This window comes from Sipha flava, unplaced genomic scaffold (genome assembly GCF_003268045.1).
Source record: "Sipha flava isolate LNK unplaced genomic scaffold, YSA_version1 73_pilon_pilon, whole genome shotgun sequence".
NCBI classification, from domain to species: domain Eukaryota; kingdom Metazoa; phylum Arthropoda; class Insecta; order Hemiptera; family Aphididae; genus Sipha; species Sipha flava.
This window is the reverse complement of record NW_020273613.1, coordinates 3,831,020-3,851,216: the sequence shown is the minus strand read 5'-3', so window position 1 is coordinate 3,851,216 and position 20,197 is coordinate 3,831,020. Positions and strand designations below refer to the sequence as shown.

The 20,197-nt window shown below is 31.3% G+C and overlaps 1 protein-coding gene across 2 annotated transcripts in view; it reads right to left on the bottom strand.

The window, feature by feature from the left end:
* The window catches only part of LOC112692320 (3-hydroxyisobutyrate dehydrogenase, mitochondrial), a 42,488-nt gene extending 25,953 nt beyond the window's left edge, over window positions 1–16,535 (bottom strand). The window contains exons 1-2 of one of the 2 annotated variants that reach the window (XM_025566950.1): window positions 16,306–16,535; window positions 10,292–10,377 (exon numbers count right to left, since the gene is read on the bottom strand). In XM_025566950.1, coding sequence (XP_025422735.1) covers window positions 10,292–10,377; window positions 16,306–16,363 — 144 coding nt within the window. In that variant the 5' untranslated portion in view covers window positions 16,364–16,535. The remainder of the gene's footprint in view (window positions 1–10,291; window positions 10,378–16,305) is intronic. The other variant, XM_025566949.1, reaches the window with a different exon arrangement.
* Between the last annotated feature and the right edge of the window lie 3,662 nt (window positions 16,536–20,197).

The following is a 20,197-nucleotide window of genomic DNA, read 5'->3' as shown; positions in this document are numbered from 1 at the left end:
ATTTTATCAAGTTGTACAATGTGTCCATAAATTTTTCTACAAACTAGCGATTATTTTAAAAGCCAGAATTACTGAGTCTTAGTGTTTTACTAAGTTAAATAATTTTATAAATCAATTAAGTTATTGTGAATATGAGATTTTGGTTTTCATTTTGGAAAAAAAGATCTTTCAAGGAATTTGTATTAGATGAAAATACCGTGAATTAGGACGGTAGTAAAGCCATATAATGTGTTATATCCTAGAGGACTGAGGAAAGGTAGCGAAAGAAACACAAATATTTTGTTCTTTTCTTCTTGTAATCGTTTTCATTGACTTCTGTCTCCGTGATATAATTGTTAGTGTACAGTCGAAATTATTGTTGCTTAACGCATGCACACTAGTTAGGTAGAAATTTGATTATCCGTAGGAAAATCAATTACCGATCCTAATGCAAATGTACGATTTATATTCGTGACTTGTTTAATTTTTCGCGCGGAGACTATATAGCATCTACTCATAATTTTCTGCTGGAAAAAACCGTGCAATACTAATACTATAGCGGTGCATCTACTCCGTTCTAATTTCGTATATCTAATTTTTCTATTGAGATCAATTCGATTTTAGTTTACTTGGCCGGAAGCAGACACTTGATATTATACACATAGACGCAATTTGGAGGGGGGGCTTGGGTGTGCTTAGCACCTCCATTTTCGAAATTAGCACCCTTAAATATATTTATTTTAATTTGTATTTAAATACTCATTACTCATTATGTATAGAAAAACATAATAGTTTTTGAGTTTTTTTCTATAAATATATAAATTTTTAAACAATACAAAAATATTTCGCAATACGAAAAAAAAATATCTTTGCTATAGAGTAAAAGTTTCAAGTTTCTAGCCATATTATTTTTGGAATTATGATTAAATAACTAAAATTTGAAATGTGAAAGTCTTATTTACAGCGTATTTTTACCATTTCAGGACAGTTTTTTCCTACGTCTAGAAAAACTATTATAATTTTAAAAAAAATGACCTATCTAAAGTACCACCATATGCCAATTTAAAATTTAAATAGTCCTAGAAAAAACTTTTGGACCAGTATTTCTATCCAAAAAAGTGTTAAACAAATAAAATACAAACATCATTATAAAATCATAATATCCTTAATTTCAGTCAGAATCTAAAAGTGATCATGTGATAAAACACTTGTGTTTACAGACAGGTAATTCGTAATACGTGCAATAAAAATATAAAATTAAAGCGAACAATTTAAGTTTAGAAATATTTATATATTTACCAAATATTTTAATAACTGTTGAATTGTACGGTTTTCGGGTGTCTATAACCATTAAGGAACATGAAAAAGATAGAAGGACTTCAGAAGAACCCCAGTTTTTCATTGACATTGCGCCCCTGATTATACATTAATTTATGTTGGGTCTTTATTACCTTGTTACGCAGTTCATGTCGTTTTGGTACTTAACTGCACAATTATTCGATTCGGTAGTTTTTATTTTGGAATAAATATTTCAACCGAATAAACTAAATTAGGATTAGGTATAGTTTCCGCTTCATATCACCACGTCTTTTGAGGTGATAATTCTTGTGTTTTTTTCACACGGAGTTGGTGTTTTTGTTGGCGTAGCATACGCACATAACGCGCAAATTTTCTGTACAACTACACGTAAACAGTTAATAGTGCAATAATATATTCGTATACAATATTATTGGCCAAATAATTGCCACGGGTTTGCGAACGATTTACCTGTTACGGTTTAACTGTACCGTACGTTTCGTACGTACTATCACGATTTTTCGACGAATCGCTCCACGACGACACTTATTATTATAATCCCCGGGCATTATAAAGTTGCACATTCGGTGTTTTAATTGAATATTAATGATGCATTTACGCGTGCTAAAGTTTGCGCGAGTTCACAACGTTTTCATTATTTCTCATCACGAAAGACCGCGGCGGGAAGATATTACCTACGGTCTCGGGAAAGACAACTGTACCCAAAATCGTTTTCATAGAACAGCATCCGGCGACGATCGTTTTAAATTTAATATGATAATACACATTCGTCGCCCCAGCCCAGGCGCAGGTTACGGTTTGTCCCGTAACCGAGTGCCGCGAGGAATGTTCGCTTTTGTTTTTCACCAAGTTTTTGCGGTTATTATGAGATAACCGTGGAATACGTATTTATTCTTCACGAATTGTAATAATGAAATTTATCACATTCCAATGATCATTTTTACCTAAAACTGCGATCGGCGTTAATACGGCATGTATACAACATTAGTCGCAAAATATTCAAAGTAGTCAAGACTATTATAATGTAAAATGATAATATGCAACCATTGCCACTTTTTTGTTGGCGATTTTTTTTTTTTTTTTAATGAACTGCGAAACAATAACACTTTTAATATTCTGTATGTTTTTATTGTTTTTATTGCGGATATAAGATAATGTGAATTAAATAAAATTATAAAACGTGATGCATAATAAAAGTTTGCGATGTGATGTGTGAAACAATTCGAGTAATACAACTTATAACTCAAATTTTTGAATTGTACATAGTATACATGTCTATGTAGGTACGCAAAAATAATTACATATGCTCTTATATTTATTAATATTTTATATTAATAAAAAACAGTAGCACATTTCTATCATAATAATTGTTTACACATCATTGGGGGTACAAGCGCCAAAACTCCCGTGAGTCTGTACATCTTGGCTAATTTTTACAATTTCTGACATTAAGTTTGAATCATGGTTTTGTTCGATGGCACATATTATGCTTTGGGTGTAACAATTTTGGTATGTTTATAGTTTGATAAATGTGTTAAACAATACTGTTTGTATAATTCTCGCAGATATGGTAGATATCAAAACGCTTTGATCAAGTCCAATTCGTATTTCTAATATCATTAACATAGATTATATTGTGCTGATACAGACAGGGAAAATCTTAAAGCGTACGTACAATTCGAGTGTGGGAAGCGGTGTCACATGAAAATCGGTATCTCTTCTACACATCTATATACACATGTACACGTCTCGTTGCGTTCTCTCAAAGGGTGCAATTGATATTATACAGAATACTGGGAAAAAATAAAACTTAACGTTAATATATTATACGCCATGTTCGTGAAATAGTTCGTTACCACTTACGAGTACATATGTCTTGTTCAAAACGATATTATAACGTACAATAAGATTGCTCAAGTGTAGTGAACGATTATTGTCGCATTGTCTAGTCCGGGCGCGTAGCCAGGAGGCGGCTTACAGGTGTAGTATCACCCCTCTTGATCGTGTTATACTTATTGAAGGTAAAGATTCTTCATAAATCATGATGTACACACATTCATCTTAACGAAATATTAAGTATACGATGACAATAATGTGTGTTTGTACGATTATGCAATAAAGTAAACATAGAGTTATTGATTTTATGTGTATGGTTTTGTCGATTGGTTTTGAATAACACCCCACTTTTGGAATTTCTTGCTACGCGCCTAGTCTGGTCACACTATTCAACACCATTCGACTTCATGCGCCGTGACTGAAATTTGTTTTGATTCTCCAATAATGCACACAGGTATATTGCAATGTATTTTGTGATAGAGGTAAAGCGTAATACGTATCGGTAAGTAGGTAAGTAGTTTTTAACAGTTTTTGGTATTCATTATAATGTATATATTGTCAAGATATAGCAATAAAACTTCGACGACACACAATCCGAGTAAACTGGCAGTGTGGTCTCATAGTAACAAATAAGGAGACCAGAGTGCTCGGGGATATCTATATGAATTTGTAGGTAAGTAAATTATATTGTTGCTCGTAAAATTGTTTTCCATCAATCGATAAAAAATATGTTTGAGAGACATTGTATTACATTTTCAAGACCTTTTTTCAAAATAAATTTTTACCTCGACATTTTCAAAAAAAAAAAAGTAAGAAAACGTGTAATTGTCAACTATCTATTGATAGCTTAAAAAAATCGTTTGAAAATATACCACCTCTCTCTAGTGAATGGTTATTCAATAAAAATGTCAAGTCTCCATGGTTATTATTTTTGGTTAAAATAAAATCAATTTTACTGTAAACAATTAAATGCAGTGTGCCGTAAGCGTTGCTTTTTTTTTTTTTACTTTTTGTGAGTTTTTTGCATTTATTATGAAAACTGTTGGGAACGTCATAAAATTAACCTCTTTCAAAGTGTCAATTAAACAAAATTTCTTACGAAACCTTTCATGGTCATGATAATCGGAACAATAATTTTGGTCGAACTCTCGTATACGTATAAATCGTTATTGTGATTAATAAATTAAGGTATGGTATTCGTGAGCGCGGGGGCGTAGTCTCTAAGTGTTGCTGATCATAACATAATTTCATCTATCCCAGTATTTGGGTTCTGGTTGTACCGGACGTTTATCGTCTGATTAATAATAAATTTCATGGGAATTCATCGCGCACACTCCTCCGTACACCCGGGACTGCATTATGAGTGCAACGAGAAGGTTTCAAATACGTAAATTCATAATAATAAAATTTTACACACGACATGTAGTGTGCACATTGCGGGATAACTGACCCTTTCCCATATATCTCACCAATTGTAAACAGCGGCAGAACGCGGAGCAGCAAGGAAAACACGTGTTGCGGGTCGACATTATACATTTGTATACAATATTATATATCCATGATATTATCGTGCGAGTTGACTGGATTTTTGAAAATGTCAAATAATGATAAACATTCGATTTAACCACACCGCGTTCAATAATGATTTTAAGTGTGCAGCCTCTGGAACCAATCAATCCCAATACCTCCTGGACAATGTTAAAGGAAGTTTACGCGTTTCCGAATTTTCACAATGCCATTAGCCGTTACAATAATTAACAATCCCATACAAATGTGTTATGGTTAAATTTTTTTTCATATGCTAATTACAGAATACTATCGCGAGATTTTGCCAGGCCCTAGGCAAAAACCGTACAATTTCCTTACACCTAAATATATCTAACTATTCTAACTCGATAAATTGTGGGCCTCGAATTTATTTTAAGTGCGTAGTCCTAGGCAATTGCCTGAGTTGCCTGCCCATTACGATTACGACGGTACTGGTAAATTATAATGCATTACGGTACTCTGTCTATATCGTACAATTTTATACGAAAGTAAAAAAAAATCACTATTAGTGAAAAATGAATTGTATTTTTATTAATAATTTACAATAGTCAATATATAGGAACTCATTTCATGACTGCGCCTTCACACGCAGACAGTCAGTGTTTTTATCCATGGATATAATTATAATTAAAAGATTATTTTTTGAACATTTTATTTGAAAATTAAAGACATGTAGGGAATTAAAAAAGTTTTGAGTTTTTAATTTTACAATAGATAATAACAAAATTAACTTATAATAAATGGACGAGTGCCAAATACCTGTTTCTAATTATATTTTATACCACTGTTCTTTTGACAATTGAAATTGCTTCCCGGTAAAAAAATAATTGAAAGTCACATGGATCCATATAATCCTTTAAAGATAACTTTTAAAATTATATTTTGCAATGTGACATATTGAAAATTTAAAATAAAATACTGCTTAACAAGATTATGCAATTTTAGATTATGCAATTTTATATTTCATAAGAGCATGTAGTGATAAATGTCGATTTAATTTATTCTTCTGTGTTTGTCCAGAAATGTAGGCAATCTCTCTCCCTGCAATACACAGTTATTTAATATTATATGATGAGAGATAAACAACGCACAATCCGTGCACCATTACAGATAAAAGTATACATAGGCATATTGCACTAATCACATTATTTCGATTTGATCTATAACATTATAATTTCTCGTACAGCGTTCGTAAAATCGTTTTGGTATACACCACACACTTTTCATACATACAAATACACGGTCGATTCATACAAGCTAACGAACAATAGTACAGTAGAAACTCGATCAACAGTGACAGTCGGGACCGGTACAATGACGGTTTATCGAATAGGTGGTTAACAGAAATTTTGCAATAAGCGTATATCACAACGTGTGTATTTTCAGAAAAAAATAATATGCTATATATTATATGCCATAATAAACACTAATAAACTAAAACTAATAATTTAAAACAAAATAATTTGTTATTTGTTTTTTTGACGCTTTTTTAGCAGCAATATTTTGTATTTTACGTAGCCGCAAGACCGGGTTACTTGTCGGTTACTGATTAAATTTAACTAAAAATAATTTCATTTGTTCGTTCACGTCATGTTTATCGCATATAAAAATTTTTATATGCTTGATAGTCGCCGCAACGAGTTTATCATAATTACCTCTTAAACGATAGAACGATGATTGATAACGGAAATTGACAGCTAATCGAGTTTCTACTGTATACTCATGCGTTTCATAATAATTATGATAAAAATTATTATAAATAATGAATTAAATAAATTAATAAAATTAATAAATAAATAATTTATGTCGAGGTTTTTTTCTCGAGCGATTTGCATTGCTTCTTTCACTCGATCGGTTCGATATCGTCTCGTCAGAACAGAATGATAATCATCTACAACGCACCTGCCATTCGGTTGCAAGATAATTGATTTTATGACCACGTGGAAAATCGTTGTAGAGCTCATAATTAAATTCGTACCGATGCTGCGCGACGAACAAATACAATCCGCAATCCGAATTCGTAGTTTATTACCAATCAGTGCTTTCTATTATACCCTGAAGTACGTTTAATTATCCATCAGTTAATCAGTATTAATTTACACGACGAGTTTAAAACGATTTCAGATCCACGTGGTCTCTCATATTTTTTAAATCCAGAATGGAGGGAGGGGGAGTATCAGGGGATTTGATAAACGTCAATTTCAACGTCAACGGATCCAAGCGTATTTTATTTAACAATGATGATTTTTTCAACTCACTTTCACGTCGTCTAAACGTATGACATCAAAACGATTTGTTATACGTCATTCGAACAAATGCTACGGAATAATATCAAAATTGTACATATTTAATAACAAAAGGAATATTTATTTTTATTTTTTAATAAATACTAAACACGCAATCAAACCACTTTGTTGTATTTCGTCTTAATATATCGCACAAGAAGTCGTGGAGTTTGGGAGTTTAAATTTAAAATAGTTAAAATCTGCATTGGGATTTATTATAATATTTTATTAGCCAACTACAACCGTGAGAGGTAAAACTATTTTTATTTTTTAAATATCTTAGAAGGGGTTGAGCAACCATTGGATACGATCAGATCGATGTGCTAGAATACTAGAGCCACTCTCTGACTTTAACGACGAGTGACACGGTTACATACTATGCATACATTGATGACGGGTATTCTGCAGTGGTGCAACACATGAGGCTTATTATTTATCTAACTACTCAACTCGAAGCACACGTCGTTATAATATTTATAGCAATGTATAATAAACGATAATAGTTCGATACTATACAGGGCGAAATGTCGACGATTTTACGTCGAAACCTTATAATAGCGATACAACACAACCCTGGGCTGTTTTAAATCAATGTTTCTTAAACTTTTTTACATCGTGGCCCTCTTAATTTAACGTGTAAAATTGTTACGACCTCTAAGGCGTAAGATTTTTTTTTACCATCAAATTCGTTTAAATAAAAGGTATTTTTTTTCTCTTTTAACTATATAATAAAATATTAAAATGTTATACACAAATAATGCTCTGCTCTTTACTGTAATGTACTTACGGCTTTTCAGCCAGCCGTCACCGCCTCCATGGTCGTTATGTTATAACATGTTATTGTACCCCGCGTTTTCGCCGTCGTACACGTTAAACAGAAATTCGCGTTGAAAATTCGTATGGTTGGTAAACACCACGTACGGCGGCAAAAGACCTATCCTCCGGTTTGAGTGTTTTCGACGACGCGCAGCACTTACGCGACGGTGTCGAGTGTTTGAACGTCTTGTGTGTACTATTACTAATACCGGAGTGATGTCTATAACTTAAAAATCTACTTGTACTTTAAGTGGGGTTCATTATAAGTGTTTTAGTAGTTTCAGCTAACTATTGAGATCATTAATGTATTAAATACAAAACAATAACTGAAATCTAAAATATCTGGAAGTGTAATTTTTTTGTTTTTTTTCAAGTATTTGTGTTTTATAAATGTTATAAGTTATAACCTATTCGTGACTATAATACAGTATATATAATACAAGGAGCACCAATGTCACATTTTGACGTAATTTAGATTATTGGGCTAGTCTTATCGCAGTTAAATAAAAAATTAATTTTAAAATAAAAAATAAAAATCCCATCATTTAATTAAGTAGTATCATTTTTTGAACTCCTACATTAAATTTAAAACTTGGACAATTTAATGTTTTTATTCCTAAAAATTGTTATAACTGACCGTAACCAAGTCACTAATATATATGTTACGGGCGATATGGAATGCCGGAGAATGTACACATTACTTGGGTAAATTGTTTCTGGCCGTGTAGTTTGAACCTCGAATATAAATAAATAATTACAAAGTACAAAGTGTCTTGAAAAGCACCAAAACTCGACTGCTTAATTGTAAATATCAATTATTGTTCATACATTATTGTCTGATTGTATGGGCATAATTATTACCTGTGTGAAAATTATCAATGTGAAATTGGAAAACAATAAATATAACACCGAATAATATAGATATTTTGTAAGAAATATTATATTGATATTTCTTTATTATGATAAAATTATAAGAAATTATCAGAAAAATATCTTACAGTGTATTATTATAAGTTTAAGAATTATTTATTTCTATTCGAGATACAAAGTACTCGGGTAGAATCAAATTGCCGAGCAATGTGTTCATTTCCTGGTATTCCATATCGTCTGAAACATAAATATTGTATTGCAAGTGAAAATTTAATAAATCGGGTTAAGTTTTCAGTGGATTTTAATGCAATTATTCCGAATTCTGTCTCAATTATAAAGAACATCAACCACATTCGATGTTGGTAGAATTTTTTTGTTTTCTTTTTATTAAGATTGGTAATTGAAATATTTCTTTTATAAAATCCTATAAGAAACAATAACTAGCAAAAACCTGTATAATTTATTTGGGTATAAAATTTAAAGTGATCAGCGATTCAGAACTTCTGTTGTACGTTGTTTTCTTTAAAAATAATAATACGAATGGATGATTAAATATAATTTTAAACACGATTGCATAACGAGATAAAAATGCAAAATAAATACAAGAGTACATCATTAGACAAGTCTGGGATGATGGGCAGGGGTGTATTTAGGAGGGGTGATATGGGTGTTGGAACTCCCTTCATCGACCGTATTTTATAGTATTTCACCAAATTGCAAACTTAATTACAGTATAATTTAACTAAACGTAGGTATATGTAAATATAATCATTTTCATTAATATAATAATTTATATAAATACATGGTATTTATAAATGTAAAGAGTAGGGGGGACAGAACCCCCACTTACTATAAGTCTATTAAATTTTAAAACACCCCCGTTAAATGAATCCTGGATACGCCACTGATGGTGGGAGAATGAGTTGAGAATTTTCAGAGTTCTACTAGGTTTGGATGATTTTGCGTCTATGATTGTTAATTGTTCTAATTTAGGGTAGGGATTTAAAGAAGTTATATTTTCAGTTATCTGAATAAATAATTTTATCAGCGAAAAATACACTTTAGATAAAACTTTTTAAAACTACATTTTTACATGTGTTTTGCATATTTTTACATAATACCTACTTTGATATTTCGTAATTTAAAGAATATATTTTTAAGGTAATTTTTTTTCATTTTCATTTTAATGGATATAATATAGGAGGTATGAGTGTTATGAGTAATGTGATTGATATATTACTTTTATCAGGTATGTGTTTCTTATTTTTTTTTTTTTATTAACTTATTTTTCAATATTTTCAAGTTACATTGTATTATAATTATCCTGGTTTTTTTCTCCAGATTTCTTATTGCATTTACAGAACATTTTATGGCATAATGAAATATACTCGTAGTCTTAATTTATAATTACCTTGCAGGAGTGAGCGGTAGTATTCGAAAAAAACAAGCACTTCTTTGAGTCATCTCGAAACGAGTATACGCGTAACGACGACGAGAATGTTATAGGTATATGACCAAACACAGTGTTATAAACATAATATTATGTAGTATAAATAAACAGCGTGAAAACATATTTGCACAGACCTTTTTTTTCTAGGTATTTTTCTCGTAAAATTTGCATCAATAAGAATAATATTTACGTTTTTCAATAAGTTTTTCACCATCGGAACTCCCATGTTTCCCAGACCGACGAAGCCGATATTTGATTTCCATCGTCTGCTCGCTTCTAAAATACACACAAAAAAAAAAACACAAACCACTTTAAAGGTTATTATATTTGTAAAATCGATACAATATTTTTATAAAATCTAATAAAATGGTTATTTTTCGACATGAGTTTCAGGGTGGGATCGACGGGTGAGTTAAACCAATCTAACCTAAACAACGCGAGATTTTTATATATTTCACTAGTCCATTTTAAAACTATAATGGTTCGCTTGAAAAATTAAGTTAAACATTGCATTTATAATGTACCAAATTTTTCCTATTCGACCATATTATCCTTGGGTCATACTCGTATATCATACAAGTTCTATGCGTGTTCGCGATTACAAAAGGCAATTGCATTGTTTTCACGAACTTAATTTTGTTAACCGTATTTGAAATACACGACCATGGCCCATTGAAATTGTCTTTGAACAGCGCCCAGCCAATATTATAATCATAGACATTAATTTGCGCTAGTGCGTTCGAACTTCAAGACTTTACGAATAAGCTACTTAATGTTTTTCATTGTACGTAATAAGTAAATTCAACTGTAATGATCTGTAAAAGCCGTGGTTTTCTGGGCTTTATATTTCTATATCACCGCCACGATGTATAATACGTATCGAATCTTATTCAACTTGCCGTTTTAGCTATTTTATTTTAAAAAGCTCTTTTTGGTCGGTTCTGCTTTTGAGTTTATTTTTTTTTCTGTTATTATTAACAATTTTACAAAATTACTTTTAAAATTCAAGACAAACCATAGAGTTTCATCTACCCATTTTTTAGATTGATGCTTGCAATTGTTGATTATCAATATGAAGTTTTTTAAATATCTTATATTTGTATGTGTCATTAAGAAATTAAGAATTAAGAATTTTCATTAAGAATTTTTAGGTAACTCTCTTACTCGTATACCTTAAATTATTATACTTTTGTAAGATTTAAAAAAGTTCTCTATGCGCCTTTCTTAATATTTGTTTTATTTTTTTAGTTTTTTTGGTGTTCTTTCGCTTTGGTAAATGTATTTTATTTTAAAAGTTTTTTTGGAATTACAAAATCCAAACTCTGCGTATCAGTCCACAAGCCGTTGAAATCTTTGTAACGGCATGTGTTCTTAAAACAATTTAAGTTTCGTACATAGTGCATAACGCAGCGGTATTATGATACTATTATGTTCGTTGAAATTATTGCGTACGCGATTTCTCGAACAACTTAATATACATTCAACCCAATGTTCACCATTATCGAAAAAAAAAACCCAATTTGCCAATCATGCATATGTTAGGGGCTTGTGTACCTAGTGCGTGTTATATTTTGCATATCTAACTCTTTATTTTTAAAAATATTTATCTCTTATGCTATAAATGTTTTACTCAGAGTTACGGTTTTATTGTATTGTTATTGCGTCATGGTAATTTATGTTCTAACTCATTGTCACGAAGCGATCACCATTTTCGGTATCTATACATGGTTTTATATTAAAAAAAAAAAAAATATTAATAATAATAAACATATGTTTATTATTAAATGTTTTATATGTTTTAATTGCGAACATGTGAAATAAAATACCGTGGCGGCCTTAACTCGAGCCACGAGAATCTCGTTACAAAATATCGGCACCTCGTTCAGTCGGCCATGCACGCGCGCCATTTTACACAACTTCTACAGAAATTTTAACTCAAATTTCTCGTAAATGGTATAATTTTTGTTAATTTACTAAAATTACTTGTACTTATGACAGTACACTTAATTATTCAGAAAAATTCATACGAAATCACTTATAAATTTGTAAAACTCTAAGTAGACTATTGAAAAATACGATACATACAAATGTTATAAATCGAAAATTTAACTCATTTTCAATCAGTCAATTTTGAAGATAGAGCAAAACTTTAAAGGTTTAAGTTGCTTGAAAAAATTCACATAATTCAAATTTGTACTCAAAAATGGGGGGTGCCATTTAAAAAAAATTATTATATTGTGCATGCCCAGAATTTTTTTTTTAAAAATTAAGATTTATGAAAAATAAATATAATTTTTATGTCCTTTATGCATTACAAAAAAATCTGAATTGCATACAAGGTCATGCGTTCGAAATATTTCGTGTTACCTGTATTGTTGAACACACTGTATAACTACTAATAATATTTTTATTTTCACCCTTTAATCGCTATTAAGAAATAACTTTCAAGCTGTTCTCTTAATATACATTTTAATATAGTTGCATTGCATAAAATGTTATTCTAAAAACTTTAATGTAACATACATAATTATCCGTTGAATATTTTCTGAGTAATGGCCATTTTAATTTCTAGATAAGGAGCATGAAAAATCTTAGTTTATTTATTAACAGTAATAAGTAAATAGTAATAGCGGTGATTGTTAATTTTTGTATTTACTGTACAATACATATATGCACTATTGTACGTTATATTTTATCAATTTGATAATCAAAACCGATTTGTTTAAAAGTACAAATAATCTGGGATAACGCTTGTGATACATATTGCATTTCGTATCGGAAATTAACGATTGTTGTAATCTAAAGCGTAACGTAGAAGTTACCTATTACAAATAATCTATATTTATTATTGTTGATAGACACACAACTTAAAAATATTTCATACCCCTTCTCTAAAAGGAAAACACCGTTTCTCAGAACGATTGGCTACGATCAAGCGCCGGACGTGACGTAATTGTCGATAGTGTTATAGAATGAAAACAATTTTTTATTTTCAATTTACAATCAATTTAAAAAGCGATCAGTAATTCTCAACGTGGTCTATTATATTTACCGTACAGTTAAGCTTTTCAGTGAACTTTACGGAGAAACATTTAAGGGGATGCTTTTTGGGCTCTGCGAGAGGCCAGTCCCCTCTTGTGTCCTTCCACACTTTACGCCTTGGCTGTATATGTAAAATATAATACGTAAACTATACGATACACGGACAACCGCTTTTGTATAGGTCAGGCCGGAAGGTTATCAATTATCGATGGTACGCGCGTACTTTGGTTTTATACGCATAAGTGAGCGGGTCGTGAAAAGCGAGGTAATGTCATTCTTCTCAATTATAATAGGTCGAAAAGCTTTTTGTGTGTTCGAATGTAATAATATTAATATAATGATGCTAATAATCGGAATGATAATAACATGGAATCCGGCGCCAATGCGATTAAATGATGGCTGCACCTGGACCAGGATTCCGTTGAAAATTCATTAACTATGGTCCGATAAATCGTATACGTATTTATAGCGTTATAATACGTTTTTGATACTGATATTTAAAATATTTTTACATTATTCTTTAAGAAACGAGTACCTAGATGCAATTTTTTATTATTTTTTTTACTAGCGAAATGAGTAAATACATTACTGGTACATGAGTAAAAATTACATGGTTCTCGATCGAACCAAAATGTTCGAATCACACTAGGGTTAAAATAATGGTAAGTGTACCTATCTTTTCGAATCGAACATGTGACAGAAATAAGTAATGCACTCGGTTTACAAGCATATAACAAAATCAAAATCAATCCGAAAAGATTTATACTCGTATTTCGTATTTATTGATGTAATAGAAAAGTATTACAATTTGATACTTACATTTTAATGCAAAAATAGCAGGTAAAAACAAATATATATATATATATACACACACATATAAGTACTTATATATCATTTTCAATTGACTTGAGATAGTAATGTCTGTTATACATATATATTTATATATATGTTGACGTATTTTACCTGTTATTTTAATTGTATCGTTTCATTTGACGAAAACAGCAATCCCTGCAGTCGCACCAAATCGTTTTAAAACTGCTGTTTTGTTGTCGATTATTGCAGTACTTAGTACAAAAATATTAAAATAGCTGCGTTTTTTTCGATCACGCGGACACATCTGCGAGGTAGTTTTTTTTTTTTTAATATGGTTGTTGATCACTCAAGATTAAACAGATTAATATTTTTTCGATCCGGATCATACGATTTGCAATATCATTCTGAATCATTTATTTTAACTTATGTTTCCAAGTGGTTCGATACCGATTTGTGTTATCTTTGTCTTTCACACGTGCAACGTTTAATAAAAATCACCCATTTTTTTCCATCAGTACGTTATATCAGTCCATAATGTACTGAAGCTATAAGGATACTAAAAACAGAATCAGTATCGGTCTTGAGGTGTACTGAAAATCGTTCAACCTAGTATTTTTAGCTGTATTTTATTTTTATTTTAAACAAAGAATATATGATTAGGGGATGTTTATAGTTATAAAATTCAACATTTAGAAATCGAGGATATGAATCTAGAAAACGGGCATGAAGTATCTCAAGTAGCCTTCATGTCGACATTGATTTTCAAAATCTTTATCGCTAGAATACACACCAATCGTACTGATGTAGACGGGAAATCGGTAGTTTTCACCATGTAGAATGTGTTACAAAAATATGCTTAGCTCCAGCCCTCTTAAGGTATGTGTCACAGTTAGCCTGTTGGTTATTTTTGTGAGGGTTTAACAACAAATACTGTCCAACTACTTTGATGTTGAGACCTTACAGGAGGATGCAGAATATTGACAGAAGGAGAACAACTCTTTGGACTCCTCCGTGTCGTTCCTTGTATCTCACTACGCCCACGCAGGTACTAATCAAATGTGCGAGCATAATAATGTACTCTCATTTATCCAGCCGTGCCATACAATGGATGTGCTTGAACGTGTGTAACATTGTTAAAAACGTTGAACCCGTGCTGCGCGCGGATGGAAAGGGACTGGTGATGGTTAATGTGTTGTCTTGTACACCCTTCACGGATAAATATGTTGTGGAGCACGTCATTATCACGATTCGCGAGTGACTTCGGATTTGGCTCGAGTCGAGCCGCGCGAATGACAACCCGCAGCGGTTTAGTACACCAACCGACGAACGTTTTTCGATAAATCGCACCGAGACGCACCGCGACGCACTGCGCACGCATAGCTGAAGTTAAAGTGGTGAAATACTCCCTCCCCTCACACCTCATGAATAACCTATTTATATAGTCGGCAATCGTCAACAAATTAAGTAATTTTCGTTTTGGAAAGTGACCCCCTCTGTAGTTCTGTATGTAATCATATGCTAAAATGTAATAAATTAAAATGCTTAAAATATTTGGAAACAGTATATATACAAAAGTAAAAATAATTGCATTACTTCGTGAATAGGTTTCAATATTTTTTTTTATTCTTTTGATAAATTTAAGTTTAAAGTTTAAGTGCAGAAGTGCAAACAAGAAAAAAATTAACACTAGTTTCAGTGAAACTTTCTGATAGTATAGTTTACACATTCGATTACATTTTGGATATTTAAGATATTTGTGTAATTCCATTATTTAAAAACTCACTTGTGGTTTTTGTCTGGCTAAGACGAATTTTTTTATTTTGTTTTATTATAAGACGGTGGTACTTTTTAATTTATTAATTTTTTTTAGTTTAAATTCCAATTTGTAGGGCACCGACGTTTTAAATTGTCAATGATTGATTACTTACTACGTAATAAACTGCAAATAAATCGTTTTCTAATTAATATACACACTTTCCTTACATTATGACGGTCTCATTATCTATCCTTATAGGCGTTGGACATTCTGAAAGCGGATCTTAGTTTAAATTTGTAAAAAGTACTGTGGATAATTTCGATTATTCAATACCTAACATTATTTCACCGTCGACTTATCACATCACGTAACCGTCGTTTATATTTATATATTATACACATCTTTTGGTCAGTGTTTTTACCGTTCAGTATTATAGTGTGATGCGATAATACATTTATAAATATCGGTAGGTATACAGACATGTCCTTGTTAGACTTGGGATATTATTGTTAATGTAGTATACGAAAAATCTTAAAAGTATGTTCTACGGGTTCGAATCCGTCCTGTAGTGATGTATATCATAATTAACTTACCCAAGATCGACAATCGTCTACAGCTGGCCATTAGCCGGAACGCGTTAAGACCAACCATCGCGCAATAGGCTGGTAGTGTCGCGGCGTATCGATTTCGTTTTTCAAATTGATTTTCAAGTCAAAAACTAGCGTACTTGTTGTACAGAAAATCGTGCGAGTGCAACGTGTGGGGACATATACCGTACTGTTTTATAGTATTGTAAAGGTATGTGCACTAATATCGATCACATCACTGCGCGCTGCGGTGTGTCCGTGATAATTGTTATCGATTTATTGCTTTGTAATACGCACGCGCGTTATCGGCATTATTGGAAAAATTAATTTAAATATTGATTATGATAATTTTCGTATACAAATCAACCGGACGTTGGGGGGGGGGGGCACGCGGTTGGCTTATTGTCTTATCGTCCCGGCCGTCACACTGTTTCAATGATAGACGGCTCCAAGCACTGTTCTCGCGTGTAAGTAACACCGATATGTATGATTCATAATATAATGTATACGTACACGTTTCTTTAAATCCTTTTTCTTTCGCAGTTTCTTGCCAGAGAAAATTGTTACACGGTAGCCGGTCTACTTACATAAAATGCGTCTAATAAACGGTGTACTGGAGTCATCGACGGTAAAGCACGTGTTTGCAGTAAAAATAAAATAATAAAATAAAAGGTTTATCCCAGGATTTTGGAATAACGCTCAGTCGATCGTTGCACGCACGCACGCGCCCACACACCTACGTCATCATACCTTGAACTCATCCGTATAACGTTCTCCTGCAAAGGGCTTTTACGTTAATTTTCCCGTGCAACCGTGAATGACTGAAATACGATTTTACATGTGCCTGGGTATACTCGTACATGTATTTTAAATAATACACTATTAGAGTCGACTACGTCAGTCGGTAAACATGACGTAAGAACTAATCCACGGGTTTTTACGAAAAATAATATTATTATTACTTCTCTTCGAATCGACTCTCGGTACTAATATTGAATCGTAAATTCCGAATGACCAAAAACTTGATCTTCTCCCGACGCGTCACCACGAATATTATTTTCGGAATGGAAATAAAAAATGTACACATAATAATTTAACAGTTGAATAATAGTTAAATTATCTAGTAGTGGCCAATATTTCTGGTTTGTAGGATAATTACTCTCGTATATTGATATAAATATATCGTATGACTAATAATTAATATAATAAATATATTAATATATATATATAAATATTATATTATTATATTATTATATTATTATATTAATATATTAATATATATATTATTATTATATAATTAATATTACGACTAATATTTCGTGTTTTCGTACGTTGAAAACTTTACAATTTAAAGAGATCCATATCCCTGGCATCCATCATTTCTTAATTAGGATACTTGCGAAACACATGCGAATAAAACGTTTTGGATTCGAAAATTCGAAATTGGAATTAAAATTTCTCCAGCACCCCACTGTATGAAACGTAAATGACTTTTGAAAGGATGATTCACTAACGACGGGAGAAAAAATGCATTAACGCACCAACGATGCACAAACGAGAGCCCATAGTCTTGTACCCTAATTTCAAAATAGTGGGTGTCAGGTACATGGACCTGATTTATAGACATATTGGTAACAACCAATTATTATGTAGGATATGATTATACTTGTATCATAAGATAATATTGTAATAAATAAGATAATATAGATTATATTTTTTGATTTTTGATATATCTTCATATCCATTCGACAGTCTAGTTTATAGTAAAAATAAAAAAAGGATGTATGCAATAAACTTATATGGCTTTGTATATAATTTAAAATTTTTATTATTTGATCAATAATTGAAAAATAATGTAAGATAAAAATGTCTGTTAAATATTTCACGTTTATGATATTTATTTTTATATCAATATTTATATACTTTTATCATTTTATTACATACAAATCCGTTACTTACCATGGAATAGCTCTACTTCAGGAGCGATTAGCTCTTTTTACAATCTTGGCGACATTTCATCATGAAAGTTATGGTTTTGACACACGAGTAGCCATCCTAGTGTTGGTCATTTGCAGAAAGAGTCATGTTTCATTATTGCCAAATGGCATAGAATATTATAGATGATCCGCGGACGTGAACGCATCGCCACAAATGACAATAATTGTATTGCACTCGAAAATTGATGTGTAAATGTATTATTGAAACAGTATATTTAGAGATCAGAGGGTCGGGTTTTAGATATTGAACTCATATGCATAAATCGTTGCACTAAGTTTTCGAGGATAGGAAAACTGATCGTACCATATGGATATACGAGTATGTAATAAAGGATCGGTTCTAATACGTTCCGAGTGTAACAAGTTAAAAAATAATCGTGACGACGACGTTTTGTGTGCGGGATATAGAATAACGTTGTCCAAAAATAATAATAAGCACTTATCCATGTATACACGCGCACACCTATGTTCTATACACAATCCTATAAAACATTGATGTCTAACCTTTTTTCTTCAGCGAGCCACTTTGGTAAACAATTATTTTAGAGCAAGCCACCAAATATAAAAGTACGAATTATATATATAATTCGTATTAGATTAATATTGATATCAATATTAATCTAATAATGTTATTTTGTTACACATAGTATATATACAATATACATGCAGGTAGATGCTGAATTCTATTTGAAAATGCTCGAAAATCAAATTATTACATTTAAAAATAGATGTATTTTATAATTATTTTTACATTTTTTTTATATTTTGTTTCATTTTAAAAAAATTGTAACGGGCCGCATTGATTACCGGGCGGTCGGTAATTGGGCTACATTTTATGTACCTACCTGCTTCATATAAAATATTTGTTTCCATTTCACTACCCGGAGATTGGGCCACAAATTAAATCTATATTTTTAAAGTGTACCCAAAGATTGGGCCATAAATGAACATTATAAAAATATACAATTATCTAATGTTTATTAACTAATAATTATTTTTATAATGCATAAAATACAATTTTTTTTTTTTAATAATGCCATACGCAGGATTCACAAATTGAATATAATATAAAAAGTAAAATACTAATAATATAATAATATAATATAATGTATAATATATATATAATATAATATATATTATAATATAATACTTAATAATATAAACAACATCGCTAACGAATTTTGCCACATTGACTCTCGTGAGGAGAAGAAAATTTATAATTATTAAAAATTAATAATTATTTTTCTGTCTCCGTCGTTATAAATTCCAATAATTCCATTTTACTCGTATATTACCGAATCAGCATATATTACTAAACGTAGATCGTATAGTTTGCAATCAACTAAACAATCACGACGTTCTATAATCTTTGTAAATTAAACTTTTAGCTATTTTTATCCATTTAATTCGATGAGACTATGGCAGCCCCTGATAATTCTATATAATTTCATTATATTTTGATAAGACACCCGGTCGCTTCGATTAAAGTTTTGTGTGCATTGATAGGTATTGTAGCAATATTTATACATGAAATATTAATTTAATAGTGACCCAATTAACGGATACAATAATAAAAAATAGTTGAAAATAGTGGCCCAATCAACGGGTCTACCTATTATAAATGTAAAACTGTAGTGGCTCAATTACTGTATAACTTTTTGAAAAAAGGTTAATTTTGGCCCAATTCCCGGACATCCTAATTACCTTCGAGGGTCACATGAAGCTCGCAGGCCGCGGGTTAGGCACCACTGGTATAAAATAACAACTCCAGATGTAACCGTGTATTTTGAGAAGAGTAAATGACTAAATGTTGTGCGTAAGCAATGGATGTCAGTTAAACGAGAAAGCGTTCCGTGATAAGATTTTTGAACATAATTTACATATCGTATACCTATTGTTTT